Source organism: Haliaeetus albicilla, chromosome 21, assembly GCF_947461875.1.
Source record: "Haliaeetus albicilla chromosome 21, bHalAlb1.1, whole genome shotgun sequence".
NCBI lineage: Eukaryota > Metazoa > Chordata > Aves > Accipitriformes > Accipitridae > Haliaeetus > Haliaeetus albicilla.
The window spans coordinates 26238631-26259096 of NC_091503.1; the positions used below are offsets into that span (position 1 = coordinate 26238631).

A 20466-nucleotide genomic window follows, 5' to 3' on the forward strand; every position below is an offset into this window, starting at 1 on the left:
TTATTATTCTAAGGATTATAAATGATACATCAGGCCCCTTCTGCTCAGTAACCCGCTCTGTGCACAGTGACTTGAGAGCTGGTAGGACAGGTCACCGACAGTCCCTCAGAGAAAACTCCCCCTTCGTAGTCCAGGTGTTGCCACAGAGTTTTTGGCTCGGCTCTGCTGGCCAAGAGGTGAGTCTGTCCTGGAGAGCCACAACTGTGAAGGCGAACATGTTAAATGAAAGAGTTTTCACTGTGGCTAACCTCAAGGTGCGTGTTAAAGTGAGCATGCATGATTACTGAAGCTCAGGTGAGTGCTGTACAGTCCAAAGATTGTAGTTCATCAATGTATCTGTGAGGTCTGAGGGTGCCTGCTGTATGGGACTGTAGAAAGAACCTAACACTTGCTTTTCCCTAGATCATCACGTAATCTGAGTTAGTCATGCTTTTCCTGGCTTTCTTTGTGTTTTGGTTTTTGACTATTCAAACAAGGTTGGTTGGGCTTTTTTTGGTGTGATGTATACAGAACGTGTTCTCCATAGGAAGTGTTTTAACTTGGAGCCAAGCCTCTGAAATTATGTGAGTCCACAGAATAGCTCTTCTGCTTGCTCTGCTCAGCCCACACCCCGTTAAAAAAATCCAGAACAAGGATAAGGTGTTGGGAACTGCTGAAGTTCTAGATTACTTGAATAGCAGAATACTTATTAACTGAGATGACACTAGAAGAATGCTGCAAAGGATGGATGGAGGCAGGGGAGAAATCCCTCTATGTTTCCCTGCATATGTGACCTGAGGGAAGATGTTACTCTTCAACCTGTTTCGCTGGTCACAGCACGGGAGCAGGGCAGTGAGTTAGCATTGAGCTAATGCTGACTCTTCAGGGAGCTGAGAGAAAGCAATGCAGCTGAGAGCAGCTGTGGACACTCAGATTCTCCACCTGGTCTGGTTGGTGCCCCTTTGACTCTGCCTGGATTTCAGTGTTTGAGGGAGCTCAATTGTTGGGTCATCTCCAAAGGAAGTATCTTTTTTTTTTTTTTTCCCTTATTTTATTATTATTTTTTATTCCAGGTGGTGACACCCTGCTTTTTTCCAAGCAACTACGAACTGGTAAGTATTTTTTGGCACTACTGATGTCCATCAGGTTTTATTAGGTTATAGGTTAGGTTATTGCTGTAGCCTCCTATATTCTCTTGTTATTTCAGTACTGTGCCATCACCTTTCCCCTGTGAGGGCTTGGCAAATCAAGGGTCTATTCCTGAAGCTTGTTACTGTGTCCTGTCCCATGCAGGGATTGGGTTGTTTTACTGAGCATTTTGCAAGGCTAAGGATTAACTGGGTGAAATGTTTTCTGCTGTTTAGGATTCTTCTTAAACTGGACTGGATGGCCTGCAACCATGTGCGGTTGTCCATATTACATTATCTGATTTTGTTTGTTCAACATCAATTGCTTCAACATACCAATGTCTCGTGTCAGCTTGAAAGCACAAATAGTGGTCGATTTGGTTGGGGCCTGTTATTTTTTGTTGATGGTGGAAGAGAGGAAGTTAACCCACACTTGCTCAGGATAGGAAAATGATAAGCCTTTTCTGGCTTGCATGACTGAATTTGGTTATTTTATCTCCAAGGGTAACATGAATGGTGTCTGGAGGATGGGGTGTAACAGTTATTTATTGAATCAGCACTGCCACCTGCTAGTGTCATTACTAGGACTAATCGGCCAACAGCTGATGCCCAAGTGTCAGCCAAGAACTCAGTGTACTGTAGGTAGGTGATGCAGCCACTGGCAATTAGGAAGCCTACATCTCACTTCTGCCTTGCTATGTGAATTGGCCAAGGCACTTTGCATATTTTTGTGTCTTGATTTCCCTGCTGGAAACATACAGGTAATGATACTTACCTAATACCAACCACAGAAGTAAAAAGGTGCTATAGAAGTGTTGCTTCGTGCTTTTCTTAATTATTATCATTTAAAAGAAAGGCTGGAAACCTAAAAGTGATTTGTGGTATTATGAGGAATGTGGATATCAACCCATGGGACGTCTCTCCTAATTTTGACCCAGTAATTTTATGAATTAACCTACGTCACAGTCTGAGGATCCTGTATGGCATTACTGCTAAAATTATAAATAGAAAAGAAACCTTTTCTTATGTCTGCAGCTCACAGTATTAGATGTATGCTGGCAACAGCGGTTGCTATTTCTTTTGTGTTGCGCACACAACCTGTGTATTGATTCTGACATGGGAAATTTGTCATTGTGATTCAGCAGCAATTTTAAACATACAGCAACCTGTGGGATAGGTTACCAGTCATTACCATTAATAATTCTGGTTGAACTCGGTTTATGTGAACTGTGAACATGGGGCAATGCTGGTGATTTGGGCCCAATAGACTCTGCGACCTGCTGACAGCTGAACAGTATGGATGGCGAAAGTGGCCTAACCTGGTTTAGTTCACTAGCAGGGATGTAGCCAGAGGTATATTCAGTCCCTGAATAAGACGTTTACTAGTTTTAGGCAGAAGAAAGGGTGGAATTCTATTTAAATTTCTTGCAGGGAAAGCTGTAGGTGAAATACTTTCACTACATGGTCTGCAATACGTTCTTATTACTGAGAGTGAGATTGAGCAATGTGTTTTGCTTTTGATATGAAATGTGGTGACCTTTTGAGATTAGGAGTCTGCCTTGTGCACAAGTAAATTTTATCTGTTTAGTGAAGAGTTCTGTTGTTCTGAAGGAGGATAACCTGTGACCATCTTAGCTGTAAGCAATTTCCTGTGCAACTACTTTGAGATCTTTAGATGATAGGGAGGGCAGTACTGTATTCAAATTAACCAAAACTTTGTTGCATAGCAGTTTGCTGCTGAACCATAGATTTATCCCCATTTGTTCCAGCCAAGGAATTCCAACCTTTTAGTTCTCACATAAATAAAACGATGCATACGCCTGCTCTAAATTAGTGCTACATATATTTAGCCAATGTAGCGGTTGCCTGTATTGCTCTCCTTAATGTGGCTTATAGCAACCACTGTAGTTAAACTCTCAGTGGCATGTTTGTTGGAAGACTGTGGAAGCCTGCTGAAACTCACAGATGCTCTTTTTCTTCAGAATGTGGGTTTTATTGATTATTTTCAGCTTGGATGTCTGTTTCCAAAGAGGCCCTTTCTTCCCATTTCTCATGAGCCATGTATCTTGAAGCTTTGTAATGACATCAGGACCCTCATATATCAACCCAGTGCAGCTGTTAGGAGTTTCAGGTGCTAAAACACAAACCAGCTGCTGTTAAGTGTTCTAATGCTACTTACTTTATGTTGTCATGCTCATTCCTCTGACCGGTGAAAGGGGCGATGATGTTAGTCCAGCTCTGTTAATTCAGGTCAAATGTTTAGCAAAGATGACCTATTCTGGTGCACTTCATTTTATTTCAAGAAGAGGCAATGGGTTATTTGTGGCAATGGACTTTCATTGTAGAGATGTATAGCATGAACCAAAGATTTAAAAAAAAAAGAAAAAAAGGGGGGGGGGGGAAGTGCCATGGTAATGTTTTTTTTTTAATTCAAGAGCTGACTTAGCCTATATAACAGTTCTCCTAAGATTTGATAAAAATCAAAGACGACAAGTCTGTTTAAACAGCCTTTTCTGGCATTGTATCTTATTTTGAAAGATTGAGAATTATTCAGTTGATCTTATTTTTTAAAATCAACATTTTGAATAAAAAAATTGCGAACAACTACACACATTTGTATTAAACAAGTCTTTCTCTCTAGTGCTGCAAAAAGAAGAGAAGGTTTAGGCCCTAACCTTAAAGCTCCAAATACTTTTAATTTCATCTGTTACTTTGAAAAGATTAAAATAAAGGGAATGCCAATGGAAGGATGTTATTTTTGACATTTTTAGATTCTAGGAAGTATTCTAGGACAGTTTAAGATGCTTCAAGAGGGCAGTAAGTTTGTCTCCTTCACTGAAAGTTTTTTCCCATCCTTCATGATAATGTATCTTTGGAAAGAATAAAGGGAATGAAATCTTAATTCCTCAGAGGCCCCTCACATATCCTGCCAAATGTCTTGTGGTAATGAAATGTGGTGTGAAGGCCCAAACCCCTTAGCATACATGGATTCTTATCTTAAAGTTACTCCATTGGTTGAATGGTGCTTATCACTGCATGACTTGTCAGTTTTAAGGCACAGTTAAGTAGTGATCTTTACCAGAGAAATTTCTGATTTACCCTTTATAACCTTTCTTCTCCCCCCCTTCTTTTTTTCCCCCTCTTCATTCTTTTTCCTTTTTTTTTTTCCAACTGGTTACTAAGGAATTCTGCATACCTGTAGTGCTGCCATTTAAACATCACATTTCATAACTAGCTGTTGTAAAGTGGAAAGATTAAGTGGACGCTTACCCAGCTACTTATTTTTTATTGTAACATTGCTTCAAACTGAAGTTTTTTTCAGCTATTTTGCTAAGTCTCGGGTGGAAGTTTAATCATTTTGATAGAAATCAGGGAGGGGTGGCAGTGGTTCTGCTTTCTTTGTTTTGCTTAACTATGTTTTCCTTAAGTTTGCAAGCCTCTTTTCTGCTTGTGAAGAGAAAAATAAAAGACTTTCACATTGAGAACCCTCCTAACAAACCGAAAACCTGATTTTGAACAGTGAGTCAGACTGTGCTGTGGCCTGTCTCAAAAGAGGAGGGGAACAGAATAAAACTAATTGTGGGAGAAAAGGGTTTGGGGGGGGGGGCGTGTTTTTCATCTTTTTTTTTTTTTTTTTTTAAGGAGTGGGAGAATACCTTGAAAAAATTGCTGAAGAAGCAAGTGGTGGAGTCACAAAGGCCTCATCCTATTTGCATATCTCATTTTTACTTGAAATCTATGGTAGTTAACGCATAGCTTCAAATACCCGACCTAGTGCCAGTGTTTTCTCAAAAGACACTAAAAGTGAATTTTTGTGAAAATTTATTATGATAGAAAGAAGAAACAAAACTGAAAAACGAAGTATATACAGGGAAAGAGAGGAAGAAAACACAGAAAACCTCAAGAAAACTCAGTATGCTAACAGTGTTTGAAAGAAAACTAGTCCTTTTTAGCAAAACCCCCCTCCTGTTCCTTTTTTCCATGGTGCCTGGTGAATGAAGTCCTCCCCAGATGCTTTGGCTGAGAAAGATCAGTAGATACTACAACCTGTATTTTTATCCTTACTGCATTAATTTACTTTTTAAAGGCATCTTCCCACAAAAGAAAAAAAAAAAAAGTGAGGCAGTTTGTTGTTCCCCTGGAGCACAGTCCATCTGTTTTTAATGTGAGCTTGTGAGAGATTTTTTGAGAAATCTGAGGCTGAATTACTGTTTGTGCTGTTGGGAAGGCCTGAGCATGTAGATGAAGGATTGCATTCTCCAATTTCATTCTAAGTGGGGTCTCAGTACTAGAAGACACGAGATTGTTAACTTGGGTTAATCAGGTATGACCTCCAAATACCCTGGAGTACGGTGACAGTGACTAAGCTGAATTAGAAGCTGACATATGCAATGATTTTGCTCTGCCAGCTGCGATTTTGGTTTCCGGCTTAAATCAGTAAAAGCTTTGCTGGAAAATTGCATCAAGTGGGTTTGATTTGTAATAAATTTCTGTAACTTACGGCTAATCCGTTTCCGGATTTTCCTTTTTCTTTCTTCTTTCAAGCAATAGCATGGAAATCCTATGGAAAACTAGGAAAACACCCAACTCTGTTATTTACAGGGACTTGTTTCTCTATTTGCTACATGCAAACTTGAGCTCACAGGACCTGCGAGATGCATACAAAGCAAGCGCTATGTGCACATAGCCAGCGTGATCCTAGTTTGTTTGCAAAGGGTGGGAATATCCAGTGGAGGTTTATATTTGCTTTTTCAGTTCCTGCTTTGTCACCATTCAGAATCATAGTGCCCATGTCTCCATGCGAAGACATTAGTGGGCTTTGAAAAAACCGTTATGCAGATGATGTTTCTTCACTTGTAGTTCATACAGATTTCCTGAACTGATAAGGAAGCAAAGTTGCCTTGAAACTTTTTTTTTCCCCTTAAAGCTAGCTCTTTCTTGCTATTCAGTTTTTCTTTAATAATTTTTGAGCTGTGCTTTTTTCTGCCTTTCCTTTTTTCCAGCTTCATCACCCAATAATATTCTACTTTTCTTGGTTTCTTGATTTATTAGTGCCACATTCCCCCAGTGCCATAGATAGCAGAAGCACAGACTGATGAGATGCTTTCTTGACAAAACCTGTGAGCTGCTGCCTGAATTGAAACACTTGACACGATTATTTTTCAGACTTTTTTGGATCTGGGGATCCCTAGAAGGGGGTTGATGTGGGCCTCAGTATAATGCATTTCTGTGGGGTTTGTTTTTTCTTTTATGTTCCAAGTGCTTACCAGAGTAAGGCCATAGACCCCACAGGTCCGCAGAGTAGAGGTTCAAAAGGGCTGTTTTAAAGTACAGTCAGTGCCTTGTTCATAAATGTCTCTGACACGCATAAAAGGGAACAGAGACTCAAACTGCATGAATGTGGACACCCCACTCCCCCAAATTAATGAAATGTAGTGATCCTGAATTGAGCTGTGCAGTGTATACTAAATTCAAAAGCCAGTCACTATATTTGCCAGAAGGGAGAGCTCATGTTGTTTCTAGGAATGTTGGAGAATTACAAGATTTAATAAAAGTTTAAATACGAAGTTTTGTTATAATGCACTGTGTTCAGTCCCTGGTGTTCATCCAAAATGAAATGAAAATCAGGCTTTCTTTGAACAAAAACAATCTGCAGAAATAGGGGATCAATGAGAGGGAAAGCTTTGGTAGTTTCCAGAGCCAGGTTTGCCTGCTTGTTTCTTTATTTTCTCCAGGTTGACTCCTAACCTTACCACTGAGTGTGGTACTGCTGTGGGGTAGAAGCATCTGTTTTTCTGGAATGTGACACAATTCACTACAGCAGCTAAGTCCAGCAGTGCGAGGTATATCTTGCTTCTTTCTGCCTTCCCAGCTTTCTTTTAGCTAAAGGGAAATTATCCACGTATCAAACTCCTCAGTATCATTGGTTTTCAGTTGGCATAGAAACTTTTCACATATGTTTGACTTTGCTGTTTAGTAAATGGACTTGCATAGATTCTGCTTGACAGCTCACACTGGAAAAGGGAAATACACACTCCAGGGTAGGTTTTTTCTGCTATTCTGCATAATTTTCTCTTATCTCAAGAGTGACGGATCTTATGTCCCTTGTGAACATGCTTTTAGTTAGTCATTGAAAATGCTTTCTCAACAGTGGAATATGTAAAAGGAAAGAACAGTACCAATCCCATCTCTATAAAGTGTGCCAGCTGAACATTAAAAAAAACAAACCCAAACCGCAAAATATTTACTGTGGCACTAAGTATTACAGTGTCATGGAGGACTGCCACTTGCCTTTCAAAAGGAGAAGACAAATGCATTAGTGTTCATTTAAAAAAATCAGTGTTTCATATAGTCATTATTCATTGTAATAAGCACAGGTATCCACATGGACCCCTCTCTTCAGACAGAACGGTGAAGCAAATGTGATTCCTTAGGTTAAATTCTGATGTTTGTCTGACTGTTCTATAATGGTGGATCATGTTTGCTCATTGCTTAACTAATCTTCATTCCCTAGCATCCCATTCAGTTTTAGTTCACTGTCATGTCAGAAATCATGCTGGTTTAATTTGCTTTAGGTTAATGTTTTCCACATGGGCTGAAAAATTTAGTGCTTGCATGTAAGTATCAAAGTGTGTGTAGCTGAAGTGTTATGTGTGAGCTTGCTTTTGATTCTTCTCACTTAATGTCATTAAATGCTGGAGTGAGAGAGGTCAAAGCTCAGGGTCTGTTTCTTGGAAAAATGTCACAGCACTACCTGGTAGGTTTGGGGGAGGAAGGAAGGGAAGCCGGAGGTCATTGGGTTTTGGGTGCCTTTAAAGTGGAACCCAAATGAGAAGCTTTCAGGGCAAGATAGCCCTACTGATTAACAAAACCTTAACAAAGGTGAAGAAACTGTGTGTCTTGAATGACCGAAGTGGGCAGAGCATCTCCTGTGGCATTCCTTTAAGGGCTGATGTGTGTTCCTTGTTTGTAATTACGAAAAGGAATATAACTTTTTTTTTTTTTTTGAAGTAGCAGTGTCATTTTATCTTTTGCTTTAATGGCCTTATTTTTCCTTCAGAGAGGCTTTTCTAGGGAGCTATTGGCAGGAATCTGTGATGGCTTTCTTCTGTGGCAGGAGAGGGAGGCGGGACAACTTTTTTGGAACAATTTTTCTTTGTTCCATAGCAAAGTGGTTTTTATTTCTAACCATGTGAATCTAATTTCCTTTGCACTGGCTTTATGGAAAGGTGAGGACAAGAATGTTGTGTTGTGTTTGATATTCTTGAAATGTTACGATTAGTGAGGTGCACAAGTAATGCACGTTAACTATAATATACTGTCATCACAGTGTTCAGTACGTTAGATTGGGTCAAAGTGTAGTGGTTGCACATGAGGCCGATGAGATGTGAGAGGCATCTAATATCCTTTTGTCTCTGATTTCTAGTTTTACACTGGGAAAGTAATTCTCTTAATACAGGTCACAGTTTCCCCGTGGAGAATAGTAGCATTTCTTTTCCTTTTACAGGTAGTATTGGAAGAAAACACCCCAAAAATGAGATGTGATGAGATATTGCAATGTGCGGTGATGTTTTTCCTCTGAAGTGGCAGGTTTTTTGCCAACAGCGGTGTGTCTTCCAACTGGGGGAGAGGAGTGGGAGAGAACTCAGGAACTGGAAACAGTGGCCATGAAGCGAATAGGATTGATGTCTGTGTAGAAGGAAGGGGGGAGGATTTTCACAGTTTTGTTATGGAGTTTGTAAGATCAGTGAATTTGGCTGTTGCAGTTAGAATTTTTTGTTTTGCTTTACTTTTTTCACCTGGATGTCCCATAGAGGTATGTTAGCCTGGCTTCTTTGCCATCTCTGGTCCTTTTTCTCTTTTAGGACTTAAAGACAGGAACATTTCTAACTGGCACAGCTATGTCTTAGAGTGGTCACTGTAAAAAGTAATGATGAAGTTTCAAGAAGAAATGTCAAGCTTTCACTAAAATCTTTAGAAATTTGAGAGGTAGCTCTTCCATCTTAATGTGGCTGATAGTCTTGTTTAAGATCTTTAGCTTGGATATTAGAATATACTTTCAAAGCCCTCCTTCATCTGTGTCCAGTCAGAGACTTGAAGCTGGATCTTCCACATCTCAAATGAGCGTACCACAGTAGTTAGCCACTGAAGAGTTTTATTTGTAATTTTAATCCTAGAGTTGATGAATAGGCAGCAGGAGTAGCAGTATTTGGCTTGTGGGCAACCATTTTAAAACTGTGCAGGGAGTGTATGGAGACTTGAGTGTACATCGTTAGGTGGACCAGTTTTGAAAGAAAGGGGTTAGATGCTGGGCATCTGGTTATTGTGTGTATATGTATGTATATGTATATGTGTGTGTATACACACACACATACACACGTGTCTATACAAACACGTATATTTACCTGAGATGGTTTTTTCACCACAACTCATTTCGGCACTCTTGCCCTTAAGTCAGAAGAAGAAGGGAGCAGTGTGATCCTGCTACTTGAAATAGTTACGTCAAGCCCTTTGCTTTTAGCACCCTGTTCCCTCTCTGTAGTAAGGTGGAGAGAGCTGTTGCTTCTAGCAGAGTGAGAGAACATGAGGCATTTCAGCAGGGGCTCGACAAGCTGGAGAGCAAATTCAAAACATTAAAAAAGAAAGAGGAGAAGAGGATATTCTTGCTGCTTATTCCATGTTCCATCTAGTAGTTATCCTGGAAAACTTTCAGACTGCACTAGTCTAGTGCTAAACTGAGCAATACAAGGAGAAAATCCCTTGGAACTGGCAAACATTAGGTGTAAACCTCATTTATGTCTCTGTTTTATGTGCAATAACACAAATAGGCTGCTTAGTTGTTCTGGAAGGGTAGGTGCCGAGTTCAGCTTGTGTATGAACTTTCAGGTGAAGAGCAAAAGAGGTGGTGCCTTTTCCCAAGTGCTCTCCTTATGGAGCCCATGAAGTCTCCCTCTACAGAGACCCCCAAATGAATCCAAAATCTGTATTTTGTGTGTTTTGCCTTTTCCTGTATGTGTCTCTTTATTTCTGCGAAGTAGCAGTGAGTGTCCTAAGACTGTAAAATAGTAGTAACTAAGGTTATAGTGATACAGGTATTTGTCCTATGTATCACCTTTAATCTGCTGAGAAGAACTTTGAAGTTTCAATCAATTTAGGGTTTCTGGGTTGAATTAATAGCACTGGTCAGTTTATGTGTTAGTTCTTCTGACTGATGGGTTTGTGTGTTTAACGCTGTGGAGATTTGATAGCTGGCAAGCTAAGTCAAGTTTTTAAACAAAAAATAAAACAATGTCAAAGCCTGCTCTCAAGGGTTAACCGTGAACCAATCTCCCATCATAAGGGTTATGGCCAGTGCAGGCAGGATGGATGTCCTGGTAAATTGTCTGGGGGCTCATTGAATTAAGCAAGGTGTTGCTGCTATAATTTACACTCTGAAAATCTGTAACTCTGTTTCCAGTTGAGATTTGCAACTAGAACGTATCTGAACTTCAGTGACCCACCAAAAAAAGAGTTCACAGTTACAAAGCTGCGTCTCTAGTTCAAAGCACCTTTCCCACAGCAGGCTTTGCAGTCAAATTTTCAGTTCTAGCACTACTGCATGGTGGAGTTTTGTGGCCATGCATCTATGCTGGGGTACCCATAATCTGTTTTAGGCAGAGGCTGGTGTTCTTAGTTTGGGCAAACATTGTGTTCCTCTGGGTGTACATGCTGCTTTAGCTTTGTTGTTGTTGTTGTTGTTGAACACTTTCCAAGCTATAAATTACTGCACAGTCTTGAAGTTGCAGGAGAATCCAGCTCTGATCAGCAAAACGATTCAACAGGAAGAACTGGGTTTTCATTTTATTGTCTGTGCCATTTTAAGATGGCTTGGTTGCTTACCCAGAATTAGAAAGCAGTTTTCCTGAGACTTTTTCCCTCCTTCGGGTGTGCTCTCCAAATAAGTAAGGTTCAATACCAGTTACTCTCTTACCTGTCACTTAGTCTGTATGTGACAGTGTGCCAGTGAAGATTATGAAGAGGGAAAACGTGTTTCATCATACATTTTTACATGTCCCTTTTAGTTTATGCTTTCAATGTACCAGGTAAATATTAAGTTCGATTTGTGTAAGGTTTGCACTTTCACCCTAAACTCTTGCAAAGTGTTGCAGAGTACTGTTTTAACAGCTGTTATGTTTTGTTCCAGAGGTGTCTATATTTCACTAGTGGCTATATTTCAGTAATTCCTGTTCTGTATAAAATTTGCATGCAAGGTTTTCCAGATTGTGAAATAACTTTGCATTCTGCAGGGTAAAGATGCAGATGGGCTGTTAGCTATAATTATAATGCTGTTGCTACAGCAGCAATGTAGCTTGTGGCAATTTAGCTTTAATGTCTTCTGAGCAAAACCTTCTTGATGTTTGCACAGAATTTGAAGTTGTCTTTTGAAGCAATATTTTTATGCGGTTGAACATTAGGTGTTGCTCTATGCACAATGGACTCTTTGCACACTGGAGGAATGGGGAACACTGAAGTTTGGTGTAGTGTTACCTGACCTACAGCACTGACTTAATTCTACTGTTACTTGGTTTTCTCATTTTGAGTGTTTTTTCAAGGTGAAATACTTCTGTTAATTCTCCCATTATAATTCCAAATGGTAAAATCCTTCATCTAGGGTATCGTCTGTGAAATGCCAAATCTTGACTTTGTTGAAGTTTTAAGCAAACATTTTGAGGTTTTTTTTACCCAGTTTTACCACTGTACTTCCCCATTACATTACCTTAGTTTCCTGCTGATAGAAGTCATGTATATTGTAACTGGGAGTAAGCACCCTCAGTAGCTGAGTGCTGGCTTACAAGACATGAATACGCAGGATGATAATGTAAAATCAATTTGTTTTCCGTATCTGTTTGAAAGATAGTTTGGTTATTAATACTGTAGAACATATGTGTACTTCTGAATGATTTATTTGTCGTGTGTATACATTAGGAGGGGATTTCTTAGAATATAGTTAAACTATCTGGAAAATTAAAGTCAGTTTTGTTAACTTTTCTCCTTTTGCAGGCTAATAACAATGAGGCCATTAAAAATCATGTAACCAGAACTGTAAGTAATTCCATTTTATTTATTTTTTTCCTTTACTTGGCTTGATTAATTTTCCTGTTTGTGGCTGCTTATTTTTATTACATCTTCATAAAGCGTTCATTGCTAGCCATTTTCAAAGCACGCACTTTGGTTTCTCTACTGTGTGAAATTAGCCTTTGATTAGGATAATTAGTGTTTTTTTACTCCCCTGAGTTTATCCAGGAACAATGAAATGAACTCTGTGTTCCTTGTTTCTAAATCAAGCAGGGGAGAAGTGAAGAGAAATATTAAAATCTTCATAGACTGATAGTATTCAAAGGAGTTCAGAAATTCAAGAGGGTTTTTTTTTTTTCAGCAGCAAGAATATTAATTCTTGTATTGTGGTCAACATGCAATTGATCTTTTAGCCTTTATTTGTTCAAGCAACTGTGCCATGTTATTTACAAAACAAACGAAATGCCCTTTCCCAACCCTTCATTGTTACTGCTGCTGTAGTACTACCAGTACAGGTAGTATTAAATACATTTATTGAAGTACAATAGAACCCAGTCTTCTAAGTGGTATAGAAATTTCTGCAAATGGGAAGTATTGCACATTTCAATACTGATAGTACTTATGAGTATACTTCTAGCATAATTTCTGTGAAATAAGTAAGACAAAGAAGAAAACACTTTTTGAAGTCCTTTGCAGTTGCCTTTTATCAGAGATGCCAAGTTTCTTTATTTTCTAAATAAACCATGGGAGATGCCTATAGTTAACTATCTGTTAGTAGCCAACTGTGATGCAGACGGGTATTTGATTCACCGCTGTAAAGATGAAGTTAACATTTAAAAAGGGGTGGAGGGAGGGACTTGCAAGATGCGTATGGTCTTCACTGATTTATTGTTGAATTCAAGAGCAGCCCTCTACTGCAATAAATCAGCATCTATTTCACAGTGTTAGTCTTGTGCACGTTGCGTTTGTTTTGCGATGCCGTCCGTGGTTCAGTGCTGCAGGCTTCTGCTGGTGCCGCTCTGTGCAGGGCATGAAGAATGCCGATCCTTGACTACCCATATAGGTAGGAGACCTTCCCAGAGGCTGCATTTGTATTAGCAGTGTAGTTTGTTTACTTGGGGTGGTGATAAATGTTTTTGTGCAACCAAGGCCATCTCTGTGATTGGATCCCTGCTATTATCCACACTGTTCCGGTAAAATTATAATTATTTCTAAGTTGCTAGAATACATTTGATACTGAAACCAGCTAAAATGTCTAGTGACAAGGTTGTTTCTCCCTTCACTCTTCCTTAACTAGACAAATTAATTAAAACAAAAAAATCAGAATAGAGCAAACTTCTTAGTTATCTGCACGTGAATAATTGGTTTTGACAGCTGCTTCTAGTGTAACAAATGTGAAGCAAAATAATGAGCTATGTTGTGAGGAAAATAACTGCAGATAATTTTCTATTGTTAGTTGGAAGTTTTTAGCTGCATTGTGTTACATCTGAATACTTAGAGGGTTTTCTGTTTGTACTGGTTGCTTATTACACACGCCAAGGTCATATGTTTTGGGGTTTTTTTTCTGTACATGTGGTAGCTTGTGCACAGCCATTTTGAAAGCAGCCTTAATGGCAAGCAATGCTTTTTCCGCTGTGTCTTTCATCCTACTATATTTCACGTTGGTTGTTATTTGACCATTAGCAAGTTTCCTGAAATGTTGGGGAGTTACTTTTCACGGACCGGTATACTCCAGGAGCAAACGGTGACGTGGATGAGGGGCAGGGGCTCGTTGGGAAATAGAAGAAAGTTCCCAACTAAAACACAGTGGTAGGAACACCTATTCCTGTTTGGAAAGGAGAGGAGGTATAAAGCTGCAAGGCTGGGTGAGATTTTGCAGGTCTGGATCCGTGACCCGTGACTGCAGCACACATCCCGTCTGGGGAGTGCTCACGGGAGGTGCGTTCCTTGTCTTCCTGCCTTCTCTTCCTTCTAAATTCGTGCTGCGCTTGGTCTCCTTTTCGTTTATTAACTAAATTGGAAGAGACTGCTTTAACCTGCCTGACCCTTTTTTGTCTCTGAGATTTCTTCTCTGTTCCTCTCTCTCCTTTGCATCTTGTTCCGTGGCATCTGGTCCAGGAAAGAAAAGCTCTTGCTTTTTCCTAGCAACGTGACTGCTAATGGAATATTTCTAGCGTCAGCCCTTACTGCTTTATAGGAAAACTGTGTAAACATCAACAAAGAGAGTTTGGCTTGAATTCTAGGTAGTGTCAGAACCAAAGTTTTGTTAGCTTAATTCTAATGTTTGGGATAGCTCTGAGGCACGGATAACGCTTTCTTACTCAGGAAGTCAGAATTGCATTTTCTTACATGTAGAGGGCTTCCCCATGCCCCTATGGACTGGAATCTTATTTTATTCTTAATATTAATGTATTAAAAACAAACAAATAAGGCTTCTTGTTTCAGCTAAAGGCTGGCAGAAATGATTCTGTCACTTTCTAGCCAAGAATTGCATGCACATAACTTTCTGTTAGCTAACAGGGTGCTAAATTTGTGCTGAAAGTTTGCTTCAGTTTTGATCTCTTGCATCTTAACTAGGTAGATCTGCTTCTGAAGTCTTTCCCTCTGCTACCACATTTTTTCTTTCCGCTGAGCACACACATACAGGAACTTTGCATTAGGTGCAACTGAGTCATGCTGTACAGGACTTCCACAGAGCCTCATAACGTGGTAGGTGCGAATTAATGCAGAAACCTTTACACTTTACTGTGTCTGTTGTGCTTAATTTCATTGCCTGTGGGTAGTATTCATTCAGGAAGCTGTTCCAAAGCTCTGGAGTAATTATGAAACTATGCCATAACCGGAGCTGGAGCGCATCTATTCTTTTAGTCATTGAGGTAAACTCCTTGGCTAACACTTAACATGGCAATACTTAAATACGGACATAGTACGTTTCCCCATAGGTTTGCGGTGGAACACAGTCATTGGGGTGTTGGCACGACTCTACTAACTCACCCAGGCAGGCGTGTGCAAGAGGCAGCGTTACGCAGCACTGGTTAGGGCTAGGCGCTAGCGTCGCAAAGCTCGTCATGAACTCCTGGTCTTGGGACTTTGTAGAACTAAAGCTTCAGAAATATTACGGTTTTCCAAATGTGAATATGTATACTTGTAAAATTGTATATGAAGTAAAACATCAACTGTGCCTCATTCTCACTTGAATATGGACTTTACATGCGTTCAGTATTCTCTCCTAAAGAGCGCTTAGTAGCAAAGATTTGCTATGTGCCTTGTCTCTGTTACGAATTTCAATTTTTTAAAAGAAAAACATGGATAGAAGACCCAGCTGCACCAGGAACTTTCAGGCTGTGAGCAGGGGAGCTTTTCTGAATCTAAGTGAGTTGGAAGATGATCCTCCTGCCCTGGTTAGTTCCTTGTTGCCCTGGCAGACTGACAGATGGAACTCCATATCCAAGTGCCCCACAAACTTGAAAAAGATGAGCTGGATTACAAAGCTCTCCAGTTAACTTGTTAAGGGGAGCCTGGCCTGTCTTGGTTGAAGTGTTACAGGGAAGAATCGTGGGAGCAGCTTTGCCAGCAGCTAAGAGTTGGGGTGGTTTTTGGCAGGGAGACAGCAAGCTGGGATTTCTCACTTCTGCAGACACTGCTACTTGCAAGGGGTACATCTGTCTGGACTCTTGCTGTTACACTACACAGGGGAACAGATGATTATTTTTGTGGCACACAGTATACAGAACAAAAAACGTACAGCCAAACAAATAGCTGTTTGCAGTAGAAATAGTGATAAATCTCTTCTGCAGACACTCAACTCTAAAAAAGATTTTTTTTTTTAATTAATTTTTTAATATTTACTGCAGGACTCGATACACAGTAACATAGAGACATTTGTATTCACAAGGCCTGAATCTTTGTTTTCCACATTAGGAATTATTCTAAAGCCAGAGGCCAAAAGATTATGCAAATTTTGGTTCTCATCCAAGACATCCAAACATGTGTTTCATTGTAGCTTCTAAAAGCAACTACTGTGTCAGTAGGAATTATCATGGTGGAGCAGTCCAACGATCAGTGTAGTTCATTGTCCTGTCTTTCCTGCAGTACCCCGGAGTGTATAGAACTGTTACACTGTGCATTAGAGTAGGTTAGAGAATTTCTTCTGATTCCTGTCCGTGGCTTGAGGAATGAAAATACCGTCACAAATTTGGTTAAAATGCATTCAGGTCTCCCGCTGATCAGTCTCTCTATTCATATTCTTATTTGTGACTGTTTGAATGGTGAACAATCGTGTGGAAAAAAGTTTCATAAGCTAATTAAAAGCTATATAAAATGCATGTAACTTTATGACAGATTAGCTAATCAAATTTTCTGATGCTTATATCAACATTAAAAATAGGCACAAATAAAATGTTTATATCCCAAATAGATCCATCTCATTCTCTCAAAACATGTCCTGATACCTTTAAGTCACAGATTATTCACTGATTTACATTTCAGGTAGTTGTAGTTTCTACTCATTGATCCTTACACTTGTTAATGCTTCCATTCAAGAAGCCCAGGAGAGAATTCGATGACCTGTCTGAATGCACGTCAGATCCTGGAGCCATGAGTTTTCAGTAGTGCTGTTCCTTGGAGGAGCATATAGTTGATGTACAGCTGTCTCAGCTGTTTAAAACAACCTGGTCCTTGAAACCACTAGTTCTTATATTCTGCTGAGATCACTTTTAAGCAGATATTGTACTATCATATTATAGTTCAGTGCCAGGAACAGGGCTTTGGGAAAGGCTACTGAATGATTTTTCATTTGGCTTCCTTAGCCTGCCTTCGATTCTAGTCTCAAAAGTCATTATCCCACCTGGTATTTCTAAGCCCATGTGTGGCCCACATGTGTCGTTTTAATTTGGTATTGGAAACTAGCAGTTTATGTACTAGGGTTTTGATTACTTTTTTTCCCAGAGTTGTCATATAAAAGATAGTAAATTAGTGTACTGACAAAACACAAATCAATTTATCTGGGGCAAAATTGATCTCCCTGCACCCTTTGTCCCTTCTGTGATCTGTCTGGTCTCTGAAGCTCTACTACAGAGGACTTCAGCCTATGAAGTGTGTAAGCCTACTAGCCGTAACCCAAGTTCCCTTACTTAGTTCTTGGAAGGGTTGATGATGATCATCTTGCTGAGAGACATGAGTTTTTACAGATACGATTTATTTTGGGGCTGTTTTTTTTCTTTTTTCTTTTTCTTTTTTTTTTTTTTTTTAGGCATTAATTTTTATTTGATTGTCCCCACTTCTTTCCTTGAGAGGCAGCCTTTCTTTCATCACAGGTGAGGGGATGCAGGCTTAGCAGAGAGAATATTTCTTATTCCTTCTGTTTCTGGACTAGTGCAGAAGGTATCTCAGTGCCACCTCAGTGCCACGCTGTGTGAGATGGCCTGCACTGTACCTGCATCGTGTTTTCGCTCTGAAGCTGTGGAGAGACTGGAAGAGAGATTGTAAAGGTATGAGATGCAGCCTGCTGCCTGGGACAGCACAAGCTTGCTATTTGAGGCAGAGCAGGTAATCCAGAAGCAGGTTCACGCACTTCGGAGTCAGAGGAAGGTGAATAAACAGGACTGATCTCGAAAGGCTGTTTTTTCCAAGCTGTGCTTTTATTGCTGTCTTGCCCACTTCTTCTGCTTCCATTGACAGCAGGCTGTGCTGGGAAACTTGCCTTCTAGTGACTGTTGTGACCCAGTGAAAATGATGTAGAATTAAATATGGGCTCGTTTCTTCGCTTCTGTATCACAGCTAGGCTGTTCTGGACTCTGGGCTGGTCTCATCAGAGGACTGCATTTTTGAGAAAGTTGGGTTAGCAAGCTCTGCAGTGTGCCCGGGACTAGATCCAGGAGCCCAGGATGGTAAAAAAAGCAGTAAGGAGGATGTCCAAGGAAAGAGTTGCACGGCTTGAGTTTTCGCTGGAAAAGGGCAATCGCGCAGTACCTCGAATGCAATGAATTTGCTCGTTAATAACATTCTGTGGCTGGCGAGAAGACAGTTGGGTTTGGAGAAGCCATTGCTTCCCCCTGCTGGTTTTTGTACAACAACTGCAGCTAAACTTGCCTGACCAAAAGGGTCTTTGCACTTGTTTACAGAGGGATAACTTTTATGTGTTCTTGTTTGGGATTGATCTGTTTGTTTAGGGTATAAAAATTCCTTAAAACTGAATGAATAGGTAAATGGGAGGTGTTTGTTCAAAACTCTTCTTCGCAAATGACTGCTTGTACTGTCTGCAGTGCTAGGCAGTCCTAGGGAAGCAGGTGAACAAGAATTTTGGGGAGAAGTTCAAGGAAGAATAGTCTCAGGGTGGTCTGTCCTACTGGGAACAAATTAAGTGCTAGTTCCACTGGATCTGTCTGAGTTACAACTCTAAATTTTTAGCCGGGTGTGGTTAAACAGCCTATTTTAAGCCATTATTTTTTGTTCCCCTTCATCTTTACTGCTGTTGGTTGACAGAAAATGAAAATCTTATACCTAGTTTTGCAAAATTTTCTGTGTAACTGTCCATCCTGGGAGATGCCAGGTAGAATTTGCTGTCTTGGAAGATTAGCCAAATGTTTTGCCATTATCCCTCCGCTGTGCAGCAAGGCAGAAAATAGTGGGTTTTTTTTACTTGGATGGAGATGATTTGCCTTTATGGATAGTCTGCCCTGTGCCATTGAGTCCTGTGCTTGGTGAAACTCATATTCTGCTGGTAGGTGTGTGTGACTTGGTCCAGAGTGAAGAAGAATGCCTTCCAATCAGTGAAATGACCCTGAAACCATGCAGAAATGTTGGGGGCGGGGGGAGAAGAGAGGTAGTCACAGAAGTTCAAGATTGATTTTTGTTGACTATGAAACCCAAATTCAGTCAGAAGCATGGTAAGATATGGCTTGCGTTTACAGATTGCCTGTTGTGAGAAATGCTGTTAACAGCTTCTTCACATGTTTGAGAATATGTTCTAGGGGTGTGTGCGTATATGGTATGTGTTTCATTAAACCTTTAAAAGCTTTTTCAGTAACCATTTTGCCTCTGTAGTAAGTCATGTGTTACATCTTCGTTGGATTTTCCTAAATATTTTAGCTGTGAGGGGAAAAGTTAGTGTTGTAGTCATTGATAATTAGTAAACAAAACAAATAGTAAAAAGACAAACTGAGGAAAAAAGAATGCATCGCTAGCTACAAGATAATTAAGCCATGGAAGAGAGGGGGAAGTGACTAATCTAGAGGACTTGCAGAAAACCAGAGGCATGTCCTTGACTGTTTGTCCGTTTGCCAACACATCGACGGTAGTCAACATATAATGTACAAGGTGATCTTGACCTTATGAAGGGTTAGGTAAAGTTTAGTAGTTTGTTGCCCCATAGATAGGCAATGGGAAGTTTTGTGATCTGAATCAAAGTATCTTTTGAAGATGGTTAGGGGTCTGTTGATTTTGGGAGCTGTCCAGAATTTGTATAAAAGCGTACCCATAATGACAGACTGAAGAGTGTTGCAGCTTTTTGAGACCATGCAATGAAACGTGATACCCAGGTGAGATTTCAGAAGAAGAGTCCTTTAAAACTGATATATTTATATTTTTATACATGCAACCAATCAGCTAGAGTTTTAAACTGTATTATAGATAGTTGAGGAAAATTTATTTTCAAGCAGCACTGGTAATTTAAGTTGTACCAGCTGCTGAATTATGGATTGCCAGGATTATCCATTTTTGTACACAGAGCAGGAAAGGGTAATAGTACTGTGCATTTCAGTAGGTGACACGGCACGCATATAGTAAATATAGATCTCACTTAACAGAGTTTTTTTTTCTGCTAGTGGTTTGCATTATGTTATTGTTCATACGCTTCTATGCTGCATGCTACTGGGTTATAGGCTAGTTTATATGCTACAGCAGTGTGCAACAGAGAATTATTTTATCACTTATTTTCTTACCAGAGGAAGCCACTAAGTGACTGATTATTCAGGTTACATGGAGGTTTAGTCATAAAATTATTAAAAAATGGTGGAATTACTCCTTAAGCAGTGGATACATTTGTGTGACCAACGGAGACCAAGGAAGTGGAGGGAGAGGCATGTTCTGCCAATTGCTTTCTAGTTATAAAAACAAAACAAAACATGCTAAAAGCTTTGTCTTGAATTTCAGTTATTAGTTATTTACTTGTTTTGGCACCCATGGTGTATTACCTACAGCCTTTAAAATCCTAAGAAAGTACTTGGTAAAAAGAAGCTGAAAATACCATGAAGTTTCCTCATTTTCTGTGTCTAAGCAAAGACAGGAACTAGTGGAACTGGGACCA

General features: G+C 39.9%; 1 protein-coding gene across 6 annotated transcripts in view; it reads left to right on the forward strand.

The window, feature by feature from the left end:
- The window catches only part of TNS3 (tensin 3), a 241639-nt gene that overhangs the window by 95422 nt on the left and 125751 nt on the right, over nt 1-20466 (forward strand). For 5 of the 6 annotated variants that reach the window (XM_069809298.1, XM_069809303.1, XM_069809300.1 and 2 more), the window contains 2 exons: nt 1053-1091; nt 12147-12188. In XM_069809298.1, the coding sequence (XP_069665399.1) occupies nt 1053-1091; nt 12147-12188 (81 nt within the window). The remainder of the gene's footprint in view (nt 1-1052; nt 1092-12146; nt 12189-20466) is intronic. The other variant, XM_069809301.1, reaches the window with a different exon arrangement.